Source organism: Triturus cristatus, chromosome 6 (assembly GCF_964204655.1).
Source record: "Triturus cristatus chromosome 6, aTriCri1.1, whole genome shotgun sequence".
Lineage (NCBI taxonomy): Eukaryota > Metazoa > Chordata > Amphibia > Caudata > Salamandridae > Triturus > Triturus cristatus.
This window is the reverse complement of record NC_140589.1, coordinates 1,788,053,257-1,788,081,219: the sequence shown is the minus strand read 5'-3', so window position 1 is coordinate 1,788,081,219 and position 27,963 is coordinate 1,788,053,257. Positions and strand designations below refer to the sequence as shown.

The window sequence follows — 27,963 nt, the reverse complement described above, 5'->3', positions numbered from 1 at the left end:
TTAGATCTGCAGAAAAAGAGCATTCATCATTTACAGAACATCCAAAATATCTTGGTGAGATGCATCTCCAACTTCAAAAAGTTTGACTGTTTCCAACTGCCTGCGCTTACTACATTGCAACCCATCCATAAAAGTATCCTTTTGAAATCAACCTGTATTTCTCATAAGTGCTCCATGAAGCTGGGCCAACTTTTCTTGTGGGAGAATTCAAGAAATATATTTAATTCTAATTTTTCTGAGCCCCAATGTCCAAATTACAACTATCCGCCAATGTTGATGTAGCTGTAAACTCCACCCTATTGTCAATTTTCATATGTGTCCAATAAATTTAACACGAAAATGTAGCCAACACTTGTTTCGTTTATGGTAGGTAGACCACTGACTTCATCAGGGCCAACGTTTCTATTAAAGACAACCTTGAGTACAGCTTCCAATACTAATTGCTGGTGCCTCCTTTTATCCGCATCTTTCTCTGTGGTGCAGCCGCGGCCCATGCAGGTAAGAGCGGTGGGGCCCAGTGGGGGTGGATTTCGACAGACAACGAGGGAAAATAATTATTTATTTAATTTTCCTTCACGGTCAACTTTCTACTACAAGGAGCCCTGCTCTGTACCTCTCCAGCACTGGAACTGCACCTTGAACCCTTTGTGCTCAAATTCCGCTAAGCCCTGAAAACATGTTTTTCTAAATCACAGGAAACCCATAGCTCAATTTCACCTTATTCTATCCTTCCCACAGTGCCTCGATCCTCTCAATTAGAGTAAAAGTTGCGCTACACAAATAGCCTAAAATCAATACAAAAATATGTAATCGTCAGCCTAAAATCAATACAAAAATATGTAATCGTCAAACTGTTTTGAGTGAACATTAGCTGAATGTGTTCACATGCTGCTTGCAATGTTTTGATACTACTCGACTAACATCGATTTAATATGCACCTTCCAAATCACACCTGTAGATTTATTCGCTCCGGAATCGGCCAATAGCCACAGGGGAGGATTTTGAGCTTCCATCAATGCCAATTAGATAGAACGGCTGTTAGCGCACACTGGGTTGGGCAGTGCCCATGTGCGCCATATGCAAAAATACTCTTTACTGCGCCACGGGTGCTTACTGGCAGCAGCCATTTTGTCATTTGTCCAGTCTTTCGCATATTTGAGCCTGAGGAATATCTGTCTCGCATCTGATGCGAACACGGCGCCATTTTAACAGTAGGCGTGAGAAATCCGAGCACACTCCTTCCAAAGCGGCAGAGCGCCGAGGCGGCCACGGATTTGAAGCACATTATATTTTTTTCTTTGTCCTTGAGAGCGCAGCTTTACTGATGGATTACCTATTTGTTGTCAATTGATTTTCTCAGTAAATTATTCGGTTTCTTCCCGTCGAGATTAATATATTACCAGTACGATCTTCGAAGGGCATTTTAGCTGGGGCACATTCCAACAACAGCGATTACTCTGGGTCTAACGTGCAACTGGAATTTAATAACTGCATCATAATTTAAAAACACTTGCATCTCATTGATCCAGATTGCTTACCGCCACATCCAGCTCTCTCTGCTGGATATCAGAAGTCAATATGTATTCTGAATGCTTTGTTCTTATTCATTAAAATATTTCAGAGCCGTTTAAAGCTGCTTATGTATTAATTCAAAATTCTGTAAAATTGACCTGCTTAAAAGTGATAGGAGAGGTGACCTTTTGGCTACTTTATCAAATGTGGATCAAGGTGCTATGACGTTAAATCTCAGCTCCTCCCAAATAGTGCGATCCTGGACAAATCGTATTTTCCTGTGTTCATTGAACTCATGAACCAAAAACGAGGGCACTTAAAAACAGGAAAAAATGTTAATATGTTTTTGTGTTTTGAAATAATTCACGTGGACATTATAGTGCACCTCTGGCTCAATCGGACAGCTCTCCAGCACAGCAGGATTCCCGGGGTATTTGGACGCAGTATTGCGTCTTGATAAAATATGGATGTCTGCACCTCATTGGCACTACGCGTTTTCCTCTGGCCACATTGTGTCCATGTGCGGGTGAGACCAATCTGTAGTAACCATTAGACAATTAATTTACGACTACAAAGGCAGCAACCAACATTCCTCATGATATATGGTACGCTGGACACTTTTAGGACTCACCATGTTTTGTATAACAGACTAACTCATACTGATTGTAAATGGAGCCAGTCCTCAGACCTTGTGCCTGTAACTGTTCTCCCAGCCGTAATGTTTAATTAAACAAACTGTTCCTGTTTTGCAAAATGCCTCTTGTCTTCTGTTTTTAAGGGATTTCTAAGTCAAGAAACATTAGGAAACCGTATCCTTGCCCGTGTCCCTATCGCATGATGTAATATGTTCCTTGTTTAGGATTTCCCACCTGAGGATGTTACATGTTTCTTTTGTTTGGTCTATGCATTCCTGTGCAGCAGCTCCTTTAAGTGTGTGTGCGTGAGCAGGTGTACGTGCATGTGTGCTTGGGTGCACGTGTGTGTCTGGGTGTGCATGAATGTGTGTGTGCATATGTGTGTGTATGCATGTTGTATCTGTGTATGTAACTGCATGTGTGTAGTTTGCATTTATGTGCGTGTGCGTGTACTTTCATTTGTGTGTGGAGTGGGCTGGGGCAGGTATAGGATATTGACCAATTATCTGAGGCCAAGGAATTTCTTTCCCTGCTGTTGTAAATACCTCTTATTCTGAAATATCAACATGGAAAAGAGACCTAACGAGCAGAATTGGCATTTAATACTCCAAATTCTACATTTTTTGCATTTAACCTCATGATATATTTCAGCAGGTTTGACTGGCCAGAATATAAAAATCATCACACAACTCCTAATTCTGATCCCTAAGGAAATTCTTTCTCAGGGATTGGAAGTTAGCCTTGAACTTGTAATGAGGATCTATGCTGTACCACCACAACGGCATACGACAGCACAAATATATTTTTGCTAGAATAAGGGTAGCAAGCTAGGGGGTAGTATCCAGCTAATCTCTCAAGAGCTTAATGGTCCCACGATCAAAATAAGTTGGGCTAGGATTATGCACCCTAATGGCTAGGGTGGTTGCCCTCAAATCTGGGGAACCGGGTTCGACTCTCGGCAACGACGCACAACATCCTGTGATTCTAGGCATATCACTTAATCTCACAGTGCCTAACAAAAAAAATGAATGTCTCCTTGTGTAACGCAACTGGTGCTCATGTAAAGCGCTCTGATACCTGATACCATCAGGTCATGTTTGCGCTATATAAAACTCTGAAAAAAATAATAAGTCATGGCAACCACCATTTGCCAACCAGCGCCTCCCCTCTGGAATGGTCTTCCTAGAGCGATTTGTAATCGCCAGACCCTCCTTGCCTTCCACGAGTCCTGGATATTTTGTATTTTCCTTAAACCTTCTTTGATCTCACTGCTCTCTCTACTTACTACTCTGAATCCTTAGATTTTGTTCCTGCAAGCGTTGATTCAATATGTAATATTCAAACATGTTTTCATTTCCATACACACCCTACGCCACAACCTTAGCATACTGGTTTTGATTCTTCCAATAAAGGTTCCCGACACCTCTAGATATTAGCCTGCCCTAGTGCAAAGAATGACTGAAACTCAGGTAAAATAATATTTTGTCACTTGCAAGTTCCCCATCCTGTAGTACAAGCGCCTTTTGTTACAATAGGGAACCTGATGCGCCACCTAGTGATGAGACAATAAGGCAGATGCTTACAGTCGCCTTAATACAGAACCGGCCGGTTTTCATTAATCAAAGCCTTCTCTGACTTGACCTTTAGGTTTCATGACTTGTGGCTCAGATGCAGAAATGTCTTACAAATCCTGTGTCAGTGTCTTGCACTTCTATGACTGGCCAGGCTCAACTCCTCTCAGCGCCACAGGAAAAGAATCCCGCGCCAACACCAGACTACATGGAACGCTCCCTGCTTCTCAAAGATGCTTCGTTTTCTTACCATGTATCTTTCACTAGACCTTGCCCATTTTCCCTCTCTGCTGATGCTGCAAAGGAAAACGGAAGTCAGATTTTCCAAAGAGTTGGTATGACCCGCCATCTTGCCTTTCTACGTGTCAGCCACTGATTCTTGCCAGCATCGTCCTTACCATGATGTCTGCTTCTTGGAGTATGAACAGGAGCTGCTGCCCTTCTCTGCCTCGAGGCGTCTGGAGACACAATCCGCACCGCTTCCAAGAAGGAGAAAGAGACCAGGGACAGACTGTTCTGATCCTTTAACCACTGCCTGCGGGGATGAGTCAGCGACCCCTGTAACCAGCCAACAATGTGACTTTCATTAAGGTGGGTAATGAGTAACAACGCCCGGACCTCCTCAGGTGCTGCCTGCTGGTCCCTGGGAGCAGGTTCTCAGCTCCTCCTTCTCTGTCAAGTGCTGAATCCAGAATAATATCCATCTCTGTGGATCGTCTCGTTAATATCATATTATTTTAAATACACATTTAAATAAGCAAACACAAAGATTATCATATGAATCAGTGTTATCAGGGGCACCATCACAGAGCCCACTCTTTGCTTCTGCTACACTCTGTCATCCACAATTTTTGTCCAATTGATTCATTTTATGGGCTGCAGGTCTGTAACTCCTAGAATGCACTAGGTTGTTAAATGAGTGCTCAGCAAAAGACCATGGAATTCCACATCATTTAAAATTATCTGGTAACCTTATGTGAAGTCCAGTATCCTCTTTTCTCCACTACACTTGGCTTTTCTCAGATATGCCGTAGATCATCAACACAAAGAAATGTTTTCTTTTATTTCACTTAAAAAACAGAACTATGAAGGAGCATTGTCAGTCAGTGCTGTTTCATAACTGCTCGATGGGGAAGTCACAGACTTTAAACAAGCATTGGCAAGTTTGTGTCTGCACTGGAACCAGCACATTTGTTGTGATTCAATCTGCTTTCGCACATTGGTCCTGATTCCGATCTTGGTCGGAAAGCCTCAGACCTTGGGTCAGAGGCTTTCCAACCGAGATCGTCGGTTTCCCTTCCCACTGCTTAATTAAAATGTGAAACCGGCCAGTCATTACGGCTGGTGTTCGATGGGCTCAAAGAGCCCGTCGATCCGTCAGAACCAGCAAGTAATCCATATGGGAGCTTGGGGGGCAGCCGAGCACAGCGAGGTCTGCCCACCGGGCAGATTGGGAGGGGGGAGGGGGGTGTGGCCGGAACGGCCATTTTGTAAGTTTTGGGCTACATTTGGGGATAGCCCAAATGTAGCCCAATTTCGTAAAAGTAGCCCAAGGGTATATATGCCAGTTACGCGCCTCCCCAGCCACCATTTTTGGTTTGGTGACCTGGTGGCTGGGAGCGCTAGCAGTAGGAAAACATTTTTTATTGGTATTTCTGTTGGCGATCGTGTCATAGGAAGTATCATGGCAGGCGGGGATTATTGAGTGCTGGAGGCGATTCGCCTGTTGAGCGAGGCGGGGAGGATGGATCTCCTCATACCCGAGGCGACGTTAGCGGTGCGCCCAGTGAGGCGCGTGTCCGCGGGGGTGGCGGCCGCCGTCGCGTCATGTTCGCCCCCCGGGAGAGCGTTTGGCGGCACGGTGAGTGGCAGGGGCTTCGCGTATGCGAGGAGCGCAGCCCCGGGGAGTGGGGAGGCAGCGGGTGTCAGCGCGGGTGGGGCTTTGGTGGAGCGGGGGCGGGGACGAGCGCCTCGGCGGGGGAGAGCATCAGGTGCCCCCCCCGTCGCGGGCTAAATCTGTGGAGCGCCGCTCCAAAGCTGTGGGAGCGGCCGTAGGGCGGGTGGCGGGAGGAGCGCGGGGACACTCGTGGCAGGGCCGCTCTTCTGCCAGGGGAGCGGCCCTGGCCGCGCCGCGTAGGTTGGAGCGGTCGGGGAGTGGCGGGGACGATGGGGGCGAGGCGGAACAGGGAAATCCTCCGGTGGGAGTATCACGGGGCAGCGTGGGGCGGAGGAGCGCTGCCCCGCTGTCTGGAAACCAGGGGGAAGGTGCGGAGGGCAGAGTCAAGACGGCACAGGCCCCAGCGGAGGGAACAGCGGGGCACGCTGCAGGGTCCACAGGTGGGGCGTGCTGCAGCCAGGGGCTTCGCGTATGGCAGTGGCATGGGCCACAGGGGGGATTTGAGTCAGCGCGGACAGGAGGATCGCACGGGGGAGGGGGGTGTGGGTGGGGGGTCCTCAGCGCGGTGGGGTTTGAACAGGAGTTTGCGGGCAAGGGGTTATCAGCCCTCGTCGGTGGAGGGGCCGGGGGTCAGGCGGACGGGGGGATGAGGGGAATGCAGCAGGGGGGGACTCCCCGGTGCTGTTTGACTCGGAGGGAAGCGAGCGGGACTGGGACGGCCTGGACATCTTTGAGTCCTAGGCGAAGGGGTTGATGGGGGCGACCGGGGTAGGGGGTGGAGGTGAAGGGCCTGGGGGCGCGGGGACAGGGGAGGGTGCGGGGTGGGGCGGTGTGGGGAGCGGGGTTGCGGCGGAGGGGCGGAGGCCCAGGGGTTGGGCGGTGGAGGATGAGGGGGCGGGGCCGAGCGATGGGGAGGTGGGGGACGGAGAGGAGGGAGAGGTCGTGGATCTGAGCGCGGTGGGGTGGGCGTGGGTAGCGAGTACGTTGGGGGCGGGCAAGCGGGGATGGGATGGGAGTCGGAAAGGAGGTAGGCCCAGCACACCAGACCATTCCTTTTCTTTTCAGGCGGTGGACCGACAGTTTGACCGTCGCGGGGTTCTGGACTTGGTAGGGCTGGGAGCGGCTCGACGGCACCAAGTAGAAGGGAGGGTGGAGCCTCGGGCGGCGTATCCTGTACCGGCGAGGGATCCCGGCACGGCTGGCATAAGTAGGCCCGGTACGGGCTCGCCAGCCCCAACACCCACGGGGTCGCAGCACCCCGGGGGGCAACGGCAATGGAACGACGCAGAGGAGGATGTTTGTTTACCACGCAGGCAGTTGGCGCCACCAGTGGGGGGTGCTGGGGGTGTAGGGCAGGAGGAATTGGATTATGAGGAGGATAGCATGGAAGAAGGGGAGTTGCGTGATGTGGTGGACGACAGGGAGGGGGGCCGAGTAATGTTGTGGCTAGTTTTTTGCAGGTGTCACGACGCCAGGCGAGGCCCACGGGTCGGACATCGAGGTGGGAGACCAGCTCGGCCCCCAGGACAGGACGCCGTGAGGAGCGTCGGACGGAGGCACTGGCGCCAGGTAATAAAAATTTGCTCGGGCGCCCAGTGATGGTATCCAGAGGGGTGGGGGGGTCTGTTGGTGAGGGGGGGTCGGGGGGAGGTTCTGCAATGGAGCGTATGTGGTGGATGTGGCCATGGGCACGGAAAGCACAGGTAAGGGGGGGAAAGCAAGGGCGACGAGAGTTTGACGGACAAGAAAGGGACAGTTGACGCAAAGGCAGGGGACGGGGAGACTAAGTTGGAAAGTAAGGAGCTGAAGATCAAACGGTTACCGTATATAGGGGTAACGAAGCCCTTGGGGGCGCATTTGATGTTGACAACGAGAGAGAGGATCCGGAAAGGGGAATATGTGGAGATGCTCAAGCTCCTGCACAGGGAGGTGAGGGCAAAGGAGGGCTCTAAGGAGGAGGAATTTGAGTTGGCTAAGCGGCCTAACGTGCCGTTAACGATAGAAAATTGGACGGCGGCTTTTCTCATTTATGCTAGTGTGTACTCTGAGAAATTCCCGGAGAGGTCAGTGGCCATGTTTAAATACATGGATGTCATACGAAAGGCGCAACTTACAGGGGGTGGATATGCCTGGGCCCAGTACGACGAGGAGTTCCGGGCGCGCATGGCTTGGGATACGGAGGCGAAGTGGGGAGAGCTGGACACGGATTTGTGGCAGCATACGATGGGTCTCGTGGGGTCGGGAAAGACCATTTTTACGGCCAGCGGGCTACCGCTCGTGTATCAGCCCTTTCGAGGGGGCCCCACCCGAGGGGGGGTGGGGGGAGCAGGCAGGGGTACGGCAGGCGAGAAAGGTGCGTGCTGGGACTATAATAAGGGATCGTGCACGCGGGAGTATTGCCGTTTTCGGCATGAATGCTCCGGTTGCGGGAAGCGCCATGCTTTGGTCAAGTGTTGGGGGGCCAGGGTCAGTCACAAGGAGGTCAGCAGTGGCAGTCAAGAGTCTTTAAGGCAGGGGGACAGCAGCAGTCACAGCAGTCGGGAGGGGGGAGGGGGTCTAAGCGGCCTGGGCCAATGGGCTCATACTCCGATTAAGGTGGAGATTTTGTTGGGGGCTCTGCGGGGGTATCCGGACAGGGAGGCGGCAGAGCGACTACGGTGGGGGTTTCTGGACGGGTTCAGGCTGGGGTATGAGGGTCCACGGGTACGGAGATGGGCAGAAAATTTGAGATCGGCACGGGAGCACCCACAGGTGGTGCAAGCGAAACTGGATAAGGAGGTACAGGAGGGCCGCATGGCAGGACCCTTTCAGGATTGGCCGTTGCCTAATTTGATTGTGTCACCCATTGGAGTGGTGCTTAAAAAAGAGCAGGGACAGTTTCACCTTATACAGCATTTGGCATGGCCGGAAGGTGGGTCGGTCAATGACTTTATTGAAGAAAGTGCGGCCACTGTATCCTACTCCTCTGTTGACGTGGCTATGTCACTGGTGGTGACCGCGGGCGCAACAGCACAGATGGCAAAGTGCGACATAAAGTCTGCTTTCTGGTTGCTGCCAGTTCATCCAGATGACTGGGATCTGTTGGGCATACAATTCGGCGGTCACTGGTACGTGGACAAAGCATTGCCCATGGGCTGCTCCATGTCTTGCGCACTTTTTGAATGTTTCAGCACGTTCCTACAATGGTTGTTTACGGAACGGACGGGTCACCAAGGAGTGACGCACTACTTGGATGACTTCTTTTTTGTTGGCACCTCAGACTCCACGGAATGCCAGAGGGCTCTGGACAGTTTCAATGAGATCATGAGGGAAATGGGCGTGCCACTGGCCCCAGAGAAAACACAAGGGCCAAGTACGGCGCTGGCCTTTTTAGGGGTTGAATTGGATTCAGGTCTGATGGAGGCACGCCTCCCGGCGGATAAAAAGCAAAACATGTTGGAGCTGCTGACAGGTGTGTTGGCACGACAGAAAGTGACGGTCAGGGACATACAAGTGTTGCTGGGACATTTCAATTTTGCCTGTAGGGTGGTCAGAGTAGGGAGGACGTTTTGTAGGTGACTGGGGAGAGCTTTGGAGGGGCAGAGGCCCCCACACCATCATGTTCGGCTGTCAGCCGGGGTGAGGGAAGACTTGAGGATGTGGCAGTTTTTCCTGCGTCAGTTCAACGAGGTGCCTTTGATGAGGGAAGTGGACATGGTGTGGGATGTGCAAATTTTCTCGGATGCAGCGGGGAGCAAGGGGTTTGGGCTGTACTGGCAAGGGAGGTGGTGCGCAGAACCCTGGCCCGCAGAATGGTTGGAGGGGGGCAGGAGTATTGCCTTCTTGGAATTCTTTCCCTTAGTGGTGGCTGTCACGCTGTGGGGGGCTTTGTTAGCCCACAAGAAGGTCACGTTCAGGATTGACAACATGGCAATGGTGCAGGTGGTCAATCGGCAGTCGGCACGGGACGAGCAGGTGCTCAAGTTGTTGAGGGTTTTTGTGCTGGGGTGTCTGAGGCATGATATGGCGTTTTGCGCGGTGCATGTGCCAGGTGTGGAGAATGACATTGCGGATGCCTTGTCTCGTTCACAGTGGGGGAGATTCCGCGGTGTCGCCGAGGATGCGGACGTGAACCCGACCAGAATGCCGAACCAGCTATGGGAAGTAGGCAACACCGGATGCTACAATTGGTTCTAGGCTCCTTAGCACAGTCTATGAGGTTGGCATACCGGGCGGCTTGGGAGGACTTTGTCCGTTCGGGGGCGCGGTGGCGGGTTTCCTGGGTGGCACGTCAGGAGGATGTCGTGCAGTTCATATTGGACCTGGTGGAGAAAGGTCTTACGAAGGTGACGATTGTGGGCAAACTGGCGGGGATTGCTTTCGTCGGGAAATTGTTGTGGGGCTACGCCCCCTCCACGGGGGAACTGGGTGCACGGATTTTGGAAGGTTGGGCGCGGGAATGTGGAAGCATCGCCCGGGTGCGGAAACCACTGTCTTGGGAGCTGTTGGAAGGGGTGATTGGGGTTTTGCCCGGGGTGTGTTTGGATGAAGGAGAGGCCATCCTTTTTTCTACACTCATGACCTGGATGTTTTTCGGGGCCTTTTGGGTGTCAGAATTGTTTGGGTCTAAAGGGGATCGGGGCCTGGCCTGGGGTGAGGTCTCTTTCGGGGCGGAGGTGGTTAGTATTTGGCTCAGGAAGGCAAAAACGGACCAAAAGGGTCGGGGGAAATGGGTTGCTTTGAAGAGGGGGCGCTCGCCGCAGGTCTGTCCTTTTCGGTGGGGGTTGCGTTGGAAATCATGCTCGGGGGGGTTGGGGGACTTGGTCTTTTCACATCGGCAGGGGCGGGGCGTTAAAGCTTCGCAACTGCTGGCAGTGCTGTGTAAAGCGCTGAGGAGACTGGGTATCGAGGAGAGGGGTTTTGGCACGCATTACTTCCGAATTGGGGCGGCGTCAGAGGCACATGCGAGGGGTTGGGAGCACGGGGACATCATGAAGTTGGGTAGGTGGTCATCGAATTGCTATCAGCGGTCTGTGCGCAGCGAGACAGGGGGTGGGGTGCTGTAAAAAAAAAAAAAAAAATGGTTGTAGTTGGTGTTTTCCTGGTCTTCATTCTTGTTTTTCTTTTCAGGTTCGATTATGGGACCCCTCGCCAGGGAGATGTCTATTTGGATTGTGGGGCATTCTTTTGCGAGACGGGCGCAGGTCCAGGCCCAGGAGAGCTACTTTGGGGACAGCTTGGGGTTCAATAAAGATCTATTCTCTGTGGCATGGAGGGGTAAGGGCGGCATGCGCTGGAAGGAATTGGTGCCATTGTTGAACAGGATTTTAAGGGCGGGTAGGTGCCCGGATGCGTTGGTTTTACACTTGGGGGAAAATGACATGGTCAGGGAGACAGGTTTGGCGCTGATGCGGGCTATGAAAAAGGACCTGGTGTTGATCAAGGAGAAATGGGCTGGGTGTTCCATTGTCTGGACAGAATTTGTCCCCTTGAGGAGTTGGAGGGGGGCTGTAAACCCTGGGGCAGTGGATAAAGCGAGGAGGAAGCTAAATACGGAGATGGTGCGGTTTTGTCGTCAGTTGGAGATAGGAAGGGTGGCTCATAGGGACCTCCGTTACGATGCGCAGGAGCTGTTCCGGGATGACGGGGTGCATTTGTCGCGGATGGGGATGGACCTGTATCTTTTGGAGTTGCGGGAGGTCTTAGCACGGTTGCTAGGGGTTTACAGGCGTTAAGTTTCACACGCGGTCCTGCGGGGATTGGGGGGGGGGGGCAGAAGAGAGGGAGGAAGAGGCGTATCCGCCTACACTTCCCCCTTTCTTCTGGGTGACGGGGTGGTTGACAGTTGGCCGGGATTGGCTAGAGTTTGTTGTTATAGGTTTGGTAGTTTGGGTCCAGGAACAGTGAAAGGGTAACCAGGTTGGATAAGTTTAGATTAGAGGTTGGATAGTTACAGTTGCACAGAAGGCAGGTAGGGGTTACAGTCAGGGGAGTTTGGGAGTTGGAAATGCTACATTGTGTAGGATTGGGTTATATGTTGGTTATGGAATGTTATGTTGTATTTTGGGGGATGGGGGAACTGATGTGGGGATCGTAGGGGTGGGGGAAGGAACAAGGGGTTAGGAAATGATTGTATAGCGAGGTGTTAGTTTTGTAAGGCAGTGGCCAAGGAGTTAAAATTGTGATATGCACCTGTTTCAATAAAGCGGCCTTTTTCACACACAGTAAAGTGGTCTGGTGTCGGCTTGCCCCCCCTCCCCCCTTAATCTCCCAATGGATAGCGTTTTACGCTGCTCAGATTACAATGCTCAGTTTCCAGCAGGCTTTCCATGCCAGGCTTTTCGACACGGAAAGCCTGTCGGAAAGCGAGTTTGGGGGCCCCTATCAGGGCCTCCTTCAAGCAGTGGCCTACGGTTATTGGATGAGGGAGCACCATAGAGGGGGGCAACAGTGACCCTTCATCTTGTGGCAGGCATGTTGAGGTGACTATCACGGTGCAGGGATAAACTCAACCTCCCATTTCCCTATCGGGTCTTGTGCTACGGCCGGTTGATGGCCGTAGCACATGCTTCCATAGGGAAATGTGAGTATGCTACTGCACCTGGTGCAGTCGCATTGTAATTAGGCGGTCGGGACCCTTAGTGTCAGGTGAACAGATTAAGTTTGTGTCTCAGGACAGAGTGGCACAGTGCACTATATCCATAATATAGCCCTAGGTTGTCCAGAGATGGAGAGATACGTGACCTGAAAATGAAATGTGTGAAGTGGGAGGGTTGAGGAGACAATGTGCGACAGAAAGACGGAGCTGAGGGCGTGAGAAAACGAATGGTGTGAAGAGTATGCCTCTATCAAATGGAAAAAGGATGAATGCTAAGCAAGAGACCAAAAGAGGAGGTCTGATAAATGGAGAACTGCATGTCAGACAATACCAAACAAACAACTGCCAATACTGATGCTCTTTCATACATCCCAATTATACCAACAACCAAACGACCTCAACATTTTGGTTGGAAAAAAATTGAATTTTATTTTTCTTTCTCGGATATTTTTTACTTTCTTATTTGTTATCTTTGTTTTGAAAAACAATACTTTTTTTGCAAGAATTTTTTGCCAATACACAAATGAAAAACGTTTACGCACATACACTGGACACAACAACATTTAACACAACACATAAATGTAATCCAAATGCATTACAAATCTCATTATAATTTGTCAATAATATATACAGCTCTTGTTCTATACAAGTTCTAATAATCATGGTCGAACTAAACAAAGCCTCAGATACTTTTTGATTATACATTAAACATTTTTGGTATGTAATTCAGAGGCTAAATCCAAAAGGTAGACCAACTTGGCTCACTTAATTTTCTAATCAAGATACACCTAGTCGTTAGTGAGCATTACGTGGTATGCCCATCTGGTAGGCACCTTTTTAGTTAGAAAAAACAAACTGTAGACGCGTTTCCAACCCTTTAGGACATGTATGTCGGGTTCTCCTCAGGACGTGGAACTTCAAGCTCAATTTTTTTCTCTTAAACGGACGTAAATCGCCTTAATCACCAGCCGGTGATCTACGTTTTGTCGAAAGCAACTTGTCAGACTTGGAAAAATTTGCCTTCCTGCATTCAGTTGCATATCTTTTTAGTGCCGTATTCAGGAAGTTTGTTTCTAATCTTCGTATAATCTCCAAGGGACCGAGTGAATCAGCGCCTTCTCCCGTGACTTTACTTCCAGGTTGTTCAACCAAAATACAGCATTAGGTTATTTTTTGGGGAAGGGAACACTAGGTGGATGCTGTTGGACCTGGCTCTCACCTGCTTTATGCCTTACCCATTCCTCTTTTGCTGAATTTGTTTTTGTTGGGTTTATGATTCTGCACACTTTACCATTCCTAACCAATGCTAAAGTACTTGTTCTCTCGCCTTTAAACTTGGTAAAATTAGCTTACACTCAACTGGCACAATTAATTTAATCATAAGTTGCTAGTAAATTGGTACTACAGGTGCCCAGGGCCTGTATATTAAATACTACCAGTGGACCTGCAGCACTTATTGTGTTACCCACTTCAGTTGCCTTTTTAAACATGTTACAGGTATGCCATTGCAGCCTAGGTGTACAGTTTTAAACTGCCATTTCGCCCTGGCAAATTAAACCGTTTGCCAAGCCCAAAAATTCCTTTTTAAAACATTCAAGCCACTCCTATTGTGGGCTCTAACATGCCTATAGGACAGGGTGCACTGTATTTACAAAAGTTGGACATGTTCTTTTAAAGTTTACATGTCTTTTAGTGAAAAACTCAGAAATTCGCTTTTCACTATTGCAAGGCCTTGCTTTCCCATAGGATAACATTGGGCTAACTTATTACCTTTAATAAGTAATACATTTTATTTGAGAGCAAGTAGGAATATCATGTTTAGGGCATGATTACGATGTCGCGCGGACACTACAACGTTGCGGTCTCGGGACTGACCTTCTGTTCTCCGGTCGGCAGTCCCGACACCGCAGTTACAATGTGACTGCACATGGGGGAATATTTACAGGCCCCTATCGCCACAGGAATGACACATTATGTATTTAGCGTGGCTTAATGCTGCCTTGTGAATAAGGCCTCCTTTTACCTGTACTTAGCATGAAAGGGGAGGGCAATGGGTGTTGCGGTGGGCGTTTCACCGCAACACCCATTTATTCTGATGCTACTCACTATTTACAAGGGTGGTGTATATAGGAGGCAGCACCAAAATTAAGATCAGGGAAAACCTGGTCTTAAACAGACGCAACGAGGAGAAAGGTTTCATTTCTCCTCGTTTTTGCTGTTTCTATGTATACTGTGCAGCACACATAAAAACAACAAAAGGCCATTGATTGTTTATGTGCAGGAAAGTGGCCCTTCCTGCACATAACCAATCAATTAAAAAATGCATGTTTTGCAACTCCTAGGTGTGCTGCATTAAGTAGCATACATAGAAGTTTCAAAATGCCATTTCAAATTGTTTCTGTGGAGGAAGGGACATATTCCCACTTCAGTCAGTACAACTGTAGGGAAAGTGTTGGATAGCGGAGGGGTAAAATGTATTATTCCCACCCCAGCCAGTACAAAAGTGGGTAAAGTGTTGTATTGCGGAGGGGTAAAATTTACTATTCCTACTCCAGTCAATACAACAGTAGGGAAAGTGTTGGATAGCGGAGGGGTAAAATGTATTATTCCCACTCCAGCCAGTACAAAAGTGGGTAAAGTGTTGTATTGAGGAGGGGAAAAATTTACTATTCCCACTCCAGTCAATACAACAGTAGGGAAAGTGTTGGATAGTGGAGGGGTAACATTTATTATTCCCACTCCAGCCAGTACCAAAGTAGGGAAAGATATGGATTGCGGACGGGTAACATTTACTATTCGCGCTCCAATAAGTGGAACTGTAGGGAAAATGTTGGATACCAGAAGGGTAACTTTTACTATTTCCACTCCAATAAGTGCAACAGTAGGGAAATTGTTGGGTAGCGGAGGGATAACATTTAGTATTACCACTCCAGTCAGTACAACATAAGGGAAATTGTTGGATAGTGAAGGGTAAAATGTACTATTCCCACACCAATCAGTACAACAGTTGGGAAGGTGATGGATTGTGGAGGAGTATAATTTACTATTCCCACTCCAATTGGGGCAACGGTAAAATGCAAAAAAAATCTTGAACAAAATAAAATTACTTCAAAAACAATTTAAATAAAAAAAATATAAATATGTTGAAACAATCTACAAATAAATGTACTATTAATTAAAAAAAAATTATTACAATTTGTAATACATAACACAAATACCTACAACTATGATAAAATTAATTTTCATACAAATAAACGTTTTCATTTAAAAATTATTTTTTAACAAAAATGTATTACATACATTTAATTTAGTTACTTCCCACCTTATAACCCCACATCAACAAACTAATTTTCATCAATTAAATATTAAATCATTATAATTACTGTACTTCCCACAAAATACCCCTACAAAACGCATTCATAAAAGGAAAAAAAACTATTTACACAATAAACATAATTAAGTATCAAATTATTAATTAATAATAATTAAATTAATACTCATTAATTTCTTGACATTAATTTTCTTCACACCCAAAACCTTACAAAACCCAAAACCCAAACATAAAATCTAAAACAAAAAATGTATTAACACAATTAACAGAATTAACTGTCAATTAAACAAATAGTACTTATTAAAAACTAAATAGTAATTCATTAAAATGAATGACCTTCCAACCCTTTACACCATAGTAAGTAAGTAAATAATACGTTTATTGTATAGTTAGTTAAAACCATAACAATTTAAAAAGAAAAATCAACATGATGCACTGAATTTTCAGAATACTTAATTAACAATAAAATTAGCAAAATTAAATTGTTTGGGTAATCTGAACAATATACTTTGTTTAAAAATACAGGGTGCATAGGTCTAACCAGGCCTAAAATATGCAATGTCCTTCTTGAGGTAAAACATAATTACATAACCACTAAAATTCATAGTCAATGGAAGAAGTTGTTCACAGTCCGAGGTAGGCAATGTAGACACTGAGCTGGTTCATAAATGCAGTGAACCAAATTAAATTGGGACCTACTGCCTTTCAATACACACCAATAAAACAATACTATATAGAAGGAAAAAGTGCTTAGTGCTGACTAGAACTATCACACCTAGTACCTCCAGCGTACCCCCTGTACTTTAAGCTATTACCTCCAGCCCACCTTCCTAGCACCTCCCTCTCCAAGAGGGAGATGCAAAATGTGAAGACACCCAAAATAAATACCCAATATAATTGTCATTTAGTGCACTCTTAAATCCCATACTCTTGCTTGCCCCATAAGGTACCTATGCATTAAAGTTCCTAACACGAATAACTACAATAGTAATAACTCTTTATGACTCTACTGTTAAAACATTATAGTTAACCAACCGAAAGAGACCAAACTGGAAACAAAATGCAAAGACATTCATACTTAGAGGGTTTTAACCCATTAAACGAGCACACTCTATTTAAGAACATAATGCTGCAAAGTAGATCTTACTAACGCCCCGACTGTTATGCAGGTAGCCCAGTACATATTGCAAATGATGTAATTAACGTCTCGTGCTGTTTCAAAGAGAGGGCTATGGCCTGTACTTTCAATAAAAGTGGGTTTAAAATGTTCATGAATTTAGTGCTTTTACCCAACACCCCATTATGCTATTAAAGCATAATGGAGATGCCTGTACACAGGTACATATTCCCTCTGCCCCAAAAATAGGTTTTAGCAGTAATCACCTTCGATGATCTAAAGCAGGGCAGCAGCATAGCAAATGAAACCATGTTTCTTGATAATTGTGGCATAACCAGCAATTATTATCAACACCTGAGCCAGCCCAGCGCCGGCTAAAATTCCTTATCGGTAAAGCAAATAGTCTCATATAAAGGATTTGAGCCCGAGTAGCTGTATTGATGGAATCCAAGAAATGTGTTTGTGGTTTCCCAACATGACAGGATTCCTTTAGAGGCTGCGCCAACCCGTGGCTATCAACAGCGAGTAAATCCTGTTCCCCGGAAGCCATTTTCATTTGCTTGTTCATGGCTGTCCTCCATGCAGAGTGTGGGATGGCACCACCCCAAAGGCAGAAACTTCAATCTTGAATAACAGGATCACTTCATTTAGTTGGATGGACCATGGGTTAACTGAGTTTTCATAGATGGTTTTCAAAAGGCTTTTTACCAAGTTCTTAGGAGCCGTCTTGCACTTGATGTAATATTTTAACATGGATGCCTTACACTCGATTGATTGAGTTACTAGCCCCAGCTCTAGTCTTAATCTGGGGCATCAGACATGTCACGGTTGATGGGATAGTTTTTTGTATGCTCTGATGTGACATAACTCCAGAGTAGTGCCCAATGCACCAGGATAAGATAAATGCCCATACTGCAGGGCTGTGGTTAAGGTTGCCTTTGTTACTCTTAAGATAGGGGCAGCAGAGGCACTACTTAATAAGCAATTTAATTGGCCAATCCCATGAGTAATGACTACTGCCTTCTTTATAAGGTCTTTCACTTGGGCAACGGCTCAGTCAGTTTTGCCGTACCACCCACCCAAGTACTTGTAATGCCTTGCTGTAGTGATAGTCTTACCGTCCAATTGCCAAGTTGCCATCTTTTTCTGTCGGTAGCCACCGAATATCAGGACTTCAGTTTTGGACTGATTGACCTGTAGATGGTTGGCCTTGGTAAATCTACTCAAGGTGTCCAAAGCCCTCTGCAAATCCAACTTGGTGTGATCCAGGACCACAATGTTGTCAGCATATTGAATTATTTGCAAGAAGACTGAATTTAGCTTTGGAGGAACCAAATTACAGGTATCCAGTACTTTCCCTAAATCAGCCGTATTCAGATTAAACAGCATAGGAGCCAGAACACAGCCCTGTTTTAGCGCACAGTTTGTTTTAACTATCTGTGTAGCCATCTATGAGCCATTTTTCACACAAACCCAAGTCTCTGTGTGTAATGAGATGATAGCTCTTAGTAGATTTGATGGTATACCCCAAGCTGCAAATTTCCTTCAGCAGGTAGCCCTGTCCACCCTCTCCAAAGGGAAATCTATGCACTGTAATCTATAAACCACCACAGAAGAGTTGGACGGTTTTTCTGAAGGGCACGGTACCTGAAGACAGAGAGAGCTTGAATATTGTCTACAGTGGCTGTCCTAGCTCTGAATCCTGTTTGAAAAAAGGCAAAATGTCCTCCTTGGCTACCCATGCTTCTAAATGTTCTAATAAAATTCTGGCATAAGCTTTTGTCTCAATGTCAAGTATGGCAACCAATCTATAGGTTGCCACTAAGTTAATTACTACCTACCCATCACCCCTATGACACCACAACCCACACATAAAAGTTCCTTTAAAAAAATAATAATAACATAATTAAATAAAATTAATCATTAAAATAAATTATAAATGTATTATAATTAAATTACTTTCCACCCTATACCCCATAAAGCCCACAACTCGATACGGAACTAAACAACACAAAATGTAATTAAATTAAATTTAGTAACTACTAAAATATCAAATCAAACACATTTAAAATATACACTAAAATACATAACAATTATTTAAAAAAGGATATTTTAAACAACGATATTTTGCAAATAATATTAATGACTTTGATATTTTAAAAATCAAAATTACTTACAGAAAAATCTATATTCTTGACAGTGATATTCTTGCTGTCGATATTTCCATGTCACATTATCTCTGACACAATATTCTTGTCTGTAGATATTTTAAACACAATATTTTGTCTGAATACCCCTCTGAGTTGGCCTTCGACTGCTCTGCTTTGCTACCCTGAGAGAGAGTCAAGTGCTACAACTGAGTACTTGATTTCCAGTAAGGGTAAAATTATGTACATATGACTTGTACAGACCACACTGCTGCACAATTAATGACCCAATTTCATACATTCATGTCAGAGGATATTCTGGCCACTGTACATATCCTACTGCAATGCTAGAGGGGGTGGTATAAAAAGATGCGCCTTCAGCTACGGTATACTTGCTCTGGCTCCAAGTGGAGGAGAAAGCGATAGCAGTAGAAGATAGGAGAAAGTAAGAGAGGACATATGCAAAAGGTAGAGGGGTGCATGAGGGGCTAAAAATGATGAGTGTGAGAGAACGTGTAAGAGAGCAGGCGAAAAGAAGATGGTTAGATACAAGGAGGTGAAATGAAGATTGTGAGGGAGGAGAGATTGAGAGAAGTCAAATGTGAAAAAAGAGGAAGGCAAGAAGATATGGAGAAGAGAGAAATGTAAGTAAAAGAGATAAACATGAGTGAAAAAGGCAAGTAGAGACTTTAAAAGATCAGAAAAGAAGAAAGTGAGAGAATGAATAGGGAGAAAATAGATAGATGAGAGTAAGAGAAATAGGAGAATATTAATTACTTGAGGAATGGCTACGGAGACTCCCGCCTCCGTGTAGCCTCCATTGCTCCTTTCACGGCAATGGAGACCGTCGGAGAACGCTGACTGCTTCTGCTGCGGCGCTGAAAACGCCGAAACGCTGAACAAGGAAATCGGAATGGGGCAGAAATCAGAAGGCTGCATCGTGTCCCTAAAAAATGTTTCTGACCTGGTCGCAGGCTCCATAGAGCTTCACTGGCGCTTTAAAACCGGAGCTGTAAGAGCGCGATTGAACGGCTCTGAAGTGCTTCTGTGCACAGCAGGACGGCAAGGGTGTGTCAACGGCGCAAGAGAAGCTGTTAAGAATAGAGGAGCCAGCAAAGGTGATCCAGTTCGAGGTCCATGGAAGCTGGTAGGAACTTAATGGGAGCAGCGAGGGGAGGCAAGGCGGCAATGGGGTGCTGGATGCTGGGAGATGAGTATCAGGCTAAAAGTTTAGCTAAACCACGGAACTGGCAAAATAACTCTGCCACTGGCAGTGGGATCAATTGCAAGTTGGGAGTTTGGGACTAAGTATCAGGAGTTGCACAAATATGCTACAACTAACTTTAAAGCCCTTAGTAGTGGAAAATTCGGGCCAGCTTGTGTAAATCTTATATTTTGGTTAGTGCGGGGAGCTAAGAATTTGGATACCAGGTACGTTGGGCGAAGATTGAAAGAACTTAATGTAAGATGGGGAGGCACTCCAAACAAGTGAATGTAATAGCCAAAATTGAAGCTGCAACCGGGCTGAAAGCAAAAAAGCTCTTGATGCAAGTAAAAGGGGCACTAGCATCTTCCAAAGTGGTGTGTTCAGCAAGCCAGTTAGGCATGAGCTCAAGTTTTGAGAGCTCCGCAGAAGATCTGGCGGAGTCACAGCAGGGGCTACCGCAAGAGGGAGAGGACCCTTCAGGTTTGATCCTAATGGAGGGGCATATTGTTGGAGAGAAGGTACAGATCAACGAGACAAGTGAGGCTGCACCAGGGATGAAAAAAGTTGAGTTGAAGAACTCTAAAGATTTCCCTCTATTTACGAGAAAAAGCACTCAGCCTACAGCCGCTCAAGCACCACCACACCTAGATACGGTCTCGTCACCAGTATCAGAAGAAGCGGCAATTCATTCCTTGCAGATGCTACATATATCTCCACCTTCTCAGGTCCCAGCTTTGGCATCCCCGACACCTTCGGCTACAACTTGGACTTTGCTAGAGGAAGGACAACCGACGCATGGACAAGCAAGTCCTTCAGCTCCATCAGCTCAACCTTTGCCCCCTGCTCAATCCTCCTCTATCGTAAACCTCCTAAAGCAGCAGCTGGAGAGCGGGTCTCAATCTCAATTGCAGGCACCATCTCAAGCCCCAATGAAGAGCAGCCTGGAACTAACAGGTCCAACAGCCAGCCAGAAGAGTAAAGTTCAACAAACGGAGTCCGAAATTCGAACTCGCGAAACCAATACACAACAACTGGAATTTAAATCCTCACTTAATCTCATACTGGACGAGATAATGGACATAAAAAATATCAAGAGAACAAGATAGGTGCACTTCATCTTCAGCTTGGAAAAATCGAAGAGGCAGTGGCAGGTATCCCTGCAAGACTTCAAGAAGCCGAATCAAGGATTGCTCAGCTGGAGGATCAGATGAGCTCAATACTTCAGAAAGTTAACTCAGTAACGGAAGACAAAATTTTCCACAAGAACAAACTTGAAGAATTGGAGAACCATTCACTCTGATCCAATCTTCGAATTGTCGGAGTTCCCGAGGGGTGCGAGGGAGCAAATACTCTCTTATGGGTTGAATCCCTCATTAAGCAAAAAGTGCTCCCAGATTTCACTGGGGATTTAACGTTAACCAGGGCACATCGGGTTCCTGTCTATCCCATTCCCAACGCTAAATTCCCTTGTACAATTCTGACTAACTTTGCTGACTATCGAGTAAAAGAGAACATTCTGTCTAAAGCGATCCACCAGAGACAGTTTTCCATTAACAAAGAAATTAAATGTCAGATCTTTGTAGATATGTCTGTGGCGGCGGTGCATAGGGGTAAGGAGTTTGTGAAACTCTTGTATTTATTCAAAGCTCAGGGGGCCCAGGCATCTACTGCGCAGCAATCTAAGCTCAGGGTGCTGGTTAGAGGAACATTTTATATGATTCTAGATTGAAAGGTTTTCATTGCACTGTGTAGGGGGGTAGATCACCTAGGGTGCAGATCCATGGCACCCAATAGTGTAGATCCATGGCACCCAATAGTGTAGAAGGGGGGACGAGATGTGGAGGGTGGGGGTTGTGGGTGTGACCACATCTCTTGGGGGGGGCACTGGGTCTGGGGAGGGTGGGTGTTGGACTATCGTAGCAAAAAGAGTAAAATGAGCTGACGCAGACACAAATTGAGCAAACAACAAGCTTATTTAAGAAATAGAAATCACTAGTAAATGTAGGATTTTGCCAATCAATGCCAATGGCATGCTCAACAAACAAAAATATGATGGGCTTATTAGGTGGCTCGTCACCTTTAATCCTCATGGGTTTTTTTCCAAGAGACACATTTAACATCTAATTCGCCTAAACTTTATTTACCGAAGATATATTCAGACGCTTTTTTCACGTCAGCAGGCCTAGCTATGAGAGGGGTTGCTATTTATTTCTCTAAAAATTTACCATGGGAGTTTGAACAAATTCGTAGGGATCCACAGGGGAGATGGCTATGGGTAGCAGCAAAATTGAAGGGGAAGATATTGAATTTCGTGAACTATTATGGTCCGTTACGGCTGACACCTCAGGGCTGGTTAAAATCAATGAGCTCTTGAGGGGGGCCCCGGTCAGATTATTATCGGGGGAAACTTTAATTATATACAGGATCTAATGGAGGATACCTCAAATAAAAACTAAAAACAATTTAAACCAATTACTAAAATAATTTTTGAGGTTATCAGGCAGGATTACCAACAAATAGATCCCTGGCGGAAAGCCAATATTGATAAAAACAGGTACACTTGTCACTCGTGCAGATACCAGACAGTATCCCGAATCGATTTTTTTCTAACATCAAGATCCCTTCTAGCTCTAAAGGCAGATATTGGGATCAACCCCTTCTCCGACCATTCTTATGTTGGGCTGGAACTCGAGATTGGCGAAGTGAGAAGGGAGCGACCTAGGTGGCAGCTGGATCGCCTCCTTCTCCAAGATCAGAAATGGGTCAATAGTTGTAGAGAATGAATCTCAGAGTATTTTAAGAGCAATGAGGAGACGGTTCGACCCTTTGCGGTTTGGGGGTGGTTTAAGGCCGCGGCCCGAGGTCAGATTATTTCTTTTTCGGCTGCTCGGCCAAGAGCTCGCCGGGCCAAAATAGCTGAACTCCAGGGGGTGGTGGAAAGGGCACAGGCTCAGAGGACTCTGTCACGTCCACATCAACTGGATAGTGCTAGAAAGGCCCTGAGAGACTTTTTTGTTTTGGAGGAGATTAGCAGCTCCCAATCCTACCAACAAAAGGTACACAAAGATAGTCCTTTGGTGGGCAAACTGCTAGCTAGCTCCACCAAAACTAAACAAGAAGCGGCTTTAATTTCAAAGGTGATCAACCCCAAGACCAGAATAGAGGCAGCAAACAGTGATGAGATTTCACAGATCTTTTTGGAACAATTCCAGCAGCTCTACACCATGGAATATCCGGTGGGGGAAGACATCATACGGGAGTATTTCGATAATGTAAATCTTCCTAGACTATCTGATGTTCTGACCAGCTAAAATCAGATTTAGAAAGTACAGAGATTTTTGCAGCCATAAAATCAACAGCTGGTGCCAAAGTGTGTGGGGAGGACGGGTTTCTGATTTTTAAAGCTTTCTCAGAAGAATTGATTCCACCTTTGAAAAAACTTTTCAACTATATCAAAAACGGTGGCAATTGTCGTTTGCTTTGTAAAAAAGGACAAGAACCCAAAGGATGTTAATTCTTATAGGCCCATTAGCCTCCTCAATTCATATTACAAGATTTTAATAAAGGTGTGAGCGCAGCGTTTTTTATCGGCCGCACAGGAAATAATTCACAAAGATCAGGCTGGCTTTATAGCAGGAAGATCTATGGCTGCAAATACCTAGTTTCTAATACAGGCTTTGGATTATTGTAAAATCAATTCTATCCCATTCTGTATTATTATGGTGGACGCGGAAAAAGCGTTTGACCTAGTGAACTGGAATACGCTATTTTTTGCCCATGGCAAATTTGGAATCCCTCCCCAGGTCATTCTAATGCTGCAGAACATTTATCAGGAGGCACAGGCTCAAGTGGTATTCAATACAAAACGGGCTGGTACCTTAAAAATTAATAGGGGGACAAGACAGGGTTGTTCGCTCTCCCCACTGCTTTTTACCTTTTTTATAGAACCTTTAGCCATCAGAATGCGATACAATATAGCTATTAAGGCCCCAATTTTGGGTATGGACAAATTGAAGCTTTATGCGGACGATATCATTTTATATTTGAAGCCTGATAATGATAATTTGGAAATGGCGATGAGGGAAATTAGTCATTTTGAATTAATTGGGGGCTACTAAATAAATCAAAATAAAACTGAAGCTCTCGTTCTGAATACAGATTTGAACTTTCTCCCAGCCAACCTCAAGGCACAAGCCGCAAAACCTGATCCGATTAGATACCTGGGGATTTACTCTCCCAATCAGTACCAACAGTTATATAATTTGAACAATGTAAGAATGCAAGGTAAAATCAAGAAATTGTTAGAGCAGTGGCTTTTACTCCCTCTGAGCCTGGCTCATCAAGATGTCCATACTTCCCCTACTCATTTTTCTTTTTATTAATGTACCTATTAAAATTAATATGGTCTTTTTTAAAGAGATGAAAACATTGATCATGCAGTTTGTCAGGGGGAAAAAGGCACCAAGGGTCAAACTCCCATCATTACAATTAAGAACTGAACAGGGAGGGCTGGCTTTACCGCATCTACTTACTTATTACGATGCTGCTTTTCTAGATTTACTAGCAGGTGTACTGGTCCCGAATGGGCTAAAAGATAATTTGTTTGTGGACAAAATGGTGCAGGAAACTGGTACCTAGATTTGATATTTTTAATAACCTCCAAACTTCTGAAAAAAACAAGATACATGACGTTGAAGGACTACTCCACCAGACTCCAATCTTTTTTTAAGGCGACGGGCTCCTCTGGGCTGCATTATTTAAAATTGAGGGAATGTAAGAATCTTGACCTTCAAATTCAATCATGCTACTTGACAAGTTGGGAAGGTTATGGGCTAGGAGAGCTTCGATACTTTTTAATTCAGAGTATGGTAATTACTTGGCAGGAAGTGTTGGCGAGGAGTAGCGCTCCGAGGAAGCCAGCTTTTTTTGAATATTTACAAATCGTCCCTTTCTTAAAAAAGCTGAATTTTGTTTTTGACACACCAAATAAACTCGTGCGAGCCCTCTTCGGAGTAAAATTAAGCGGAGTTGGAAATTGGTATCGACTGCTACGAGATCAGGGTCAACTTCCATTGATAGAGAGTCATCTGGAAAGGGTGACCTGCGAAACACAATGTACTTTGTCCAATTATGAGTGGGAAGCTATATGTTGGGGTGGGTGTAAGGCTCTGAGAGCAGCCAATTTTAAAAGAATGGCTTTCTAATCTCGATGGCTGGCATACTTCACTCCGAAAGCACTCAAAAAAAGGTACCCGGAAGTCGAAGACAGATGCTTCCGGTGCCAGGCGGAAGGTGAAGGAGTCATATCTTTTTTATTTGTTGGAGACTGGGGCCTTTTTGGGGGGAGATTTTCTCGCTCTAAATAGGGCATTTAAAAAGATAATATTACCGGAAGCCGAGGTGGCCCTGTTTGGAATGTGCAAAGATAGGACGAATTTAAGGAAAGCTGAAGAAACTTTTCTCCTTATTGCCTCTTTGGTACCTCGCTCCTTTATTCTCCAGAATTGGAGATCTAGGGAAGTTCCCACCTATGAAAAATGGTTTAATAAAATGAAACGGACGTGGGCTTTTGAAGACGCCTATGCGAATTGGGTGGGAGCCTCCAAGAAGTTTAATAAGAACTGGAAGTTTTTTAATAATTTGGAAAATCAGATAGAGGGGTAGTACTACCCTGGGATAAAAAAGGAGAAGTCTAGGTGTAGTACTACCATTTCTTAAAGGTTTGGAGGAACAAGAAATATCTTTTTCTAGCACCTTAGTCCAGTAGCTTTGCACTTTTGCTCTCGCAATTTGGCACTGTGGCACTTTATAATCTTTTTTATTCAGCTGTATGATAACTCTGTCTTTAGCAGCTTTTTGGTTGCTATTTTGCCATTGGTCGTAGATTGGAAAGATGAATGAATTGTTTTTACTTATTATTTAAACTCTTTGTCGATTGATGCTAATGTTTGTTTTTATGTTATTTCAATGTTCTCGATGCTCTGCTCAATAAAAAAATACAAAAAATAAAAAGAGAATATTAATTACTGGGGGTAAAATAGAGGTCAGATAGGACAGTGAAATGAGAAGAACATAGGAGCATCATAGAGGTGCATTTTTGTTTTCGGCAGTTTGTCTTTCAGTGACCCTACTGAGCACTAGCCTCTCTCTCCTTCCCCTTTGACACCACATCTCTCACTACATATAGCAAATCCAAAGCCTCTGAGATCTTGGCAAATGTGCATGCAAGCGCAGCTGTAGGAATTAAAGGGAAAACTAGAAGAGCAGTAAGACTACAGGATGTGGAAATAATTAGAGCTGTAGTAGCAAAGGCAGGACTTAAAGTGATTGCAGCAGGACCTTCGAGAAATAACAGGAACATTACTGGCAGCATTGTGAGTGGGAGCAGGAGGTATGAAGTGAGATAGCACGAAATATCACCTGAATTAAATTGGTGGCAGCACTTGTATATTACGTATCTGATCTAGAGATCTCCCACATGCCACTGATTCCATACCTGTACCTGTTTTGCAGGGATTTGAAGCTCTGCTGCTGTTGTCTTTTGTGAGAGAGAGAAAGAAGCTTGCTTTGCCACTGCCGTGCTGCATTTGCTCTGCAGTGAAGCGAGCTTGCAGAGCTGCAGTATGATTTTTACCTGCTCTGTGAGTGATACAGTCCGCATTTTACCTGATCAGTGACTAGGAAGCATGCATTTATATTTCCCGAGCTCTACTTTAAGTTTTCTATCAAGAAGCATTGTTTCCACTGCAGTTGCCATATTTGTTCAAGTTCTTTCAGGGAGAAAAGCTTGCAGTGTACCTGCAGGGTTGATACTCCAGTTGTATCTATTCTCCCTTGAAGGAAAGGGCATCTGCCTTCGGGGGATACTCAGCAGTGACTCCATCGTAATGGTGGCGGAGCGTCACCCCGCTGCAGATAAAAAATAAAACGACAGTATAACAATTTTATCATTTTATTTTTCAATGACAGCCGATGCTGCCGAGTGTAGAGCGGGGAGGGGCGGGCTGTCCTCTATTGACGGCCAGCAGCACTGTAAGTGCGCATGTCGGTTTGGTCGGCTGTCTTAGGATGGCCAAACTGACATGCACACCTAGATTTCTCCAACCGAGCTGTATTGTACAGCCGGGTGGAGAAATGGCACAGGCTTAGTGAGCACCTAATCAGGCCACTCAGACCAATCCTGACGATGCTTTCATAGCATCTGCAGCGCCTGGATTGAGTGGGGAATCTGGAAGCCTGTGCTGGCCCTTGGACGTCTTCAGGGAAAAGAGGAGCACCGAGGCAGACTGCAGAGGGAGCGGCAGGTAAGTGCCTTTTTAAATGATCAATATTTGCCCACCTCTCCCCCACCCCACCCCTTTACTTTGGAAGTAACCGCCTCTGGGTATACACGCTGGCTTCACCATGGTATATGATCTCACTGGGAGACACAGAGAACCCAAACAAAAACAGAGTCCCAAGGTCAAACATTTGACCACTGAGACTTGCAAAGCTTACCAGACCATCACTCATCACAGTCATACTCTAATTGTACCCACATCCTGGCCTACTATGACCATTGACTTTGATTGACACTTGTACTTTCCTTAGTGCTTTGTAACTTAGAAAACAAGTATCTACCGTTCCTGTTTTTAAGATATTGATTTTTGTGAATAGACCTTATTAAGATCATATTGTGCATGTTGTCTTAATTCAGTGAACTCGAACTTGCTAATTAATTTTCTCCCAAATCTTGTAATTTGTGGTTCAGATAATTTATGGCAGAAAATAGTCCAAAACAATATGATACATAGAAATACCTTACAGCAGACTTTACATTATTGATACTGCTTACTTTTAAAATACTAACAATGTCATGCCCCGCCTCCTCATTTAATATAGTCCTACTTAGCAGATGATTATCCATTTTTTAAAAAAGGTTTTGGTTAACATGGAAAGAGCGTGGGATGATGAGAGGAGTGATCCAGAT

The 27,963-nt window shown here is 45.6% G+C and overlaps 1 protein-coding gene across 2 annotated transcripts in view; it reads right to left on the bottom strand.

Annotated features, from left to right (window-relative positions):
- LOC146822006 (L-gulonolactone oxidase-like) overlaps positions 1-27,963 on the bottom strand; it is a 761,975-nt gene that overhangs the window by 732,927 nt on the left and 1,085 nt on the right. Inside the window, exon 1 of one of the 2 annotated variants that reach the window (XM_085613111.1) lies at positions 4,117-4,252. The exons of the other annotated variant lie outside the window; for it this stretch is intronic. Within the exon in view, the coding sequence (XP_085469237.1) occupies positions 4,117-4,119 (3 nt within the window). The 5' untranslated portion in view covers positions 4,120-4,252. Of the gene's footprint in view, positions 1-4,116; positions 4,253-27,963 lie in introns of those variants that run through there. 2 annotated transcript variants of the gene reach the window in all.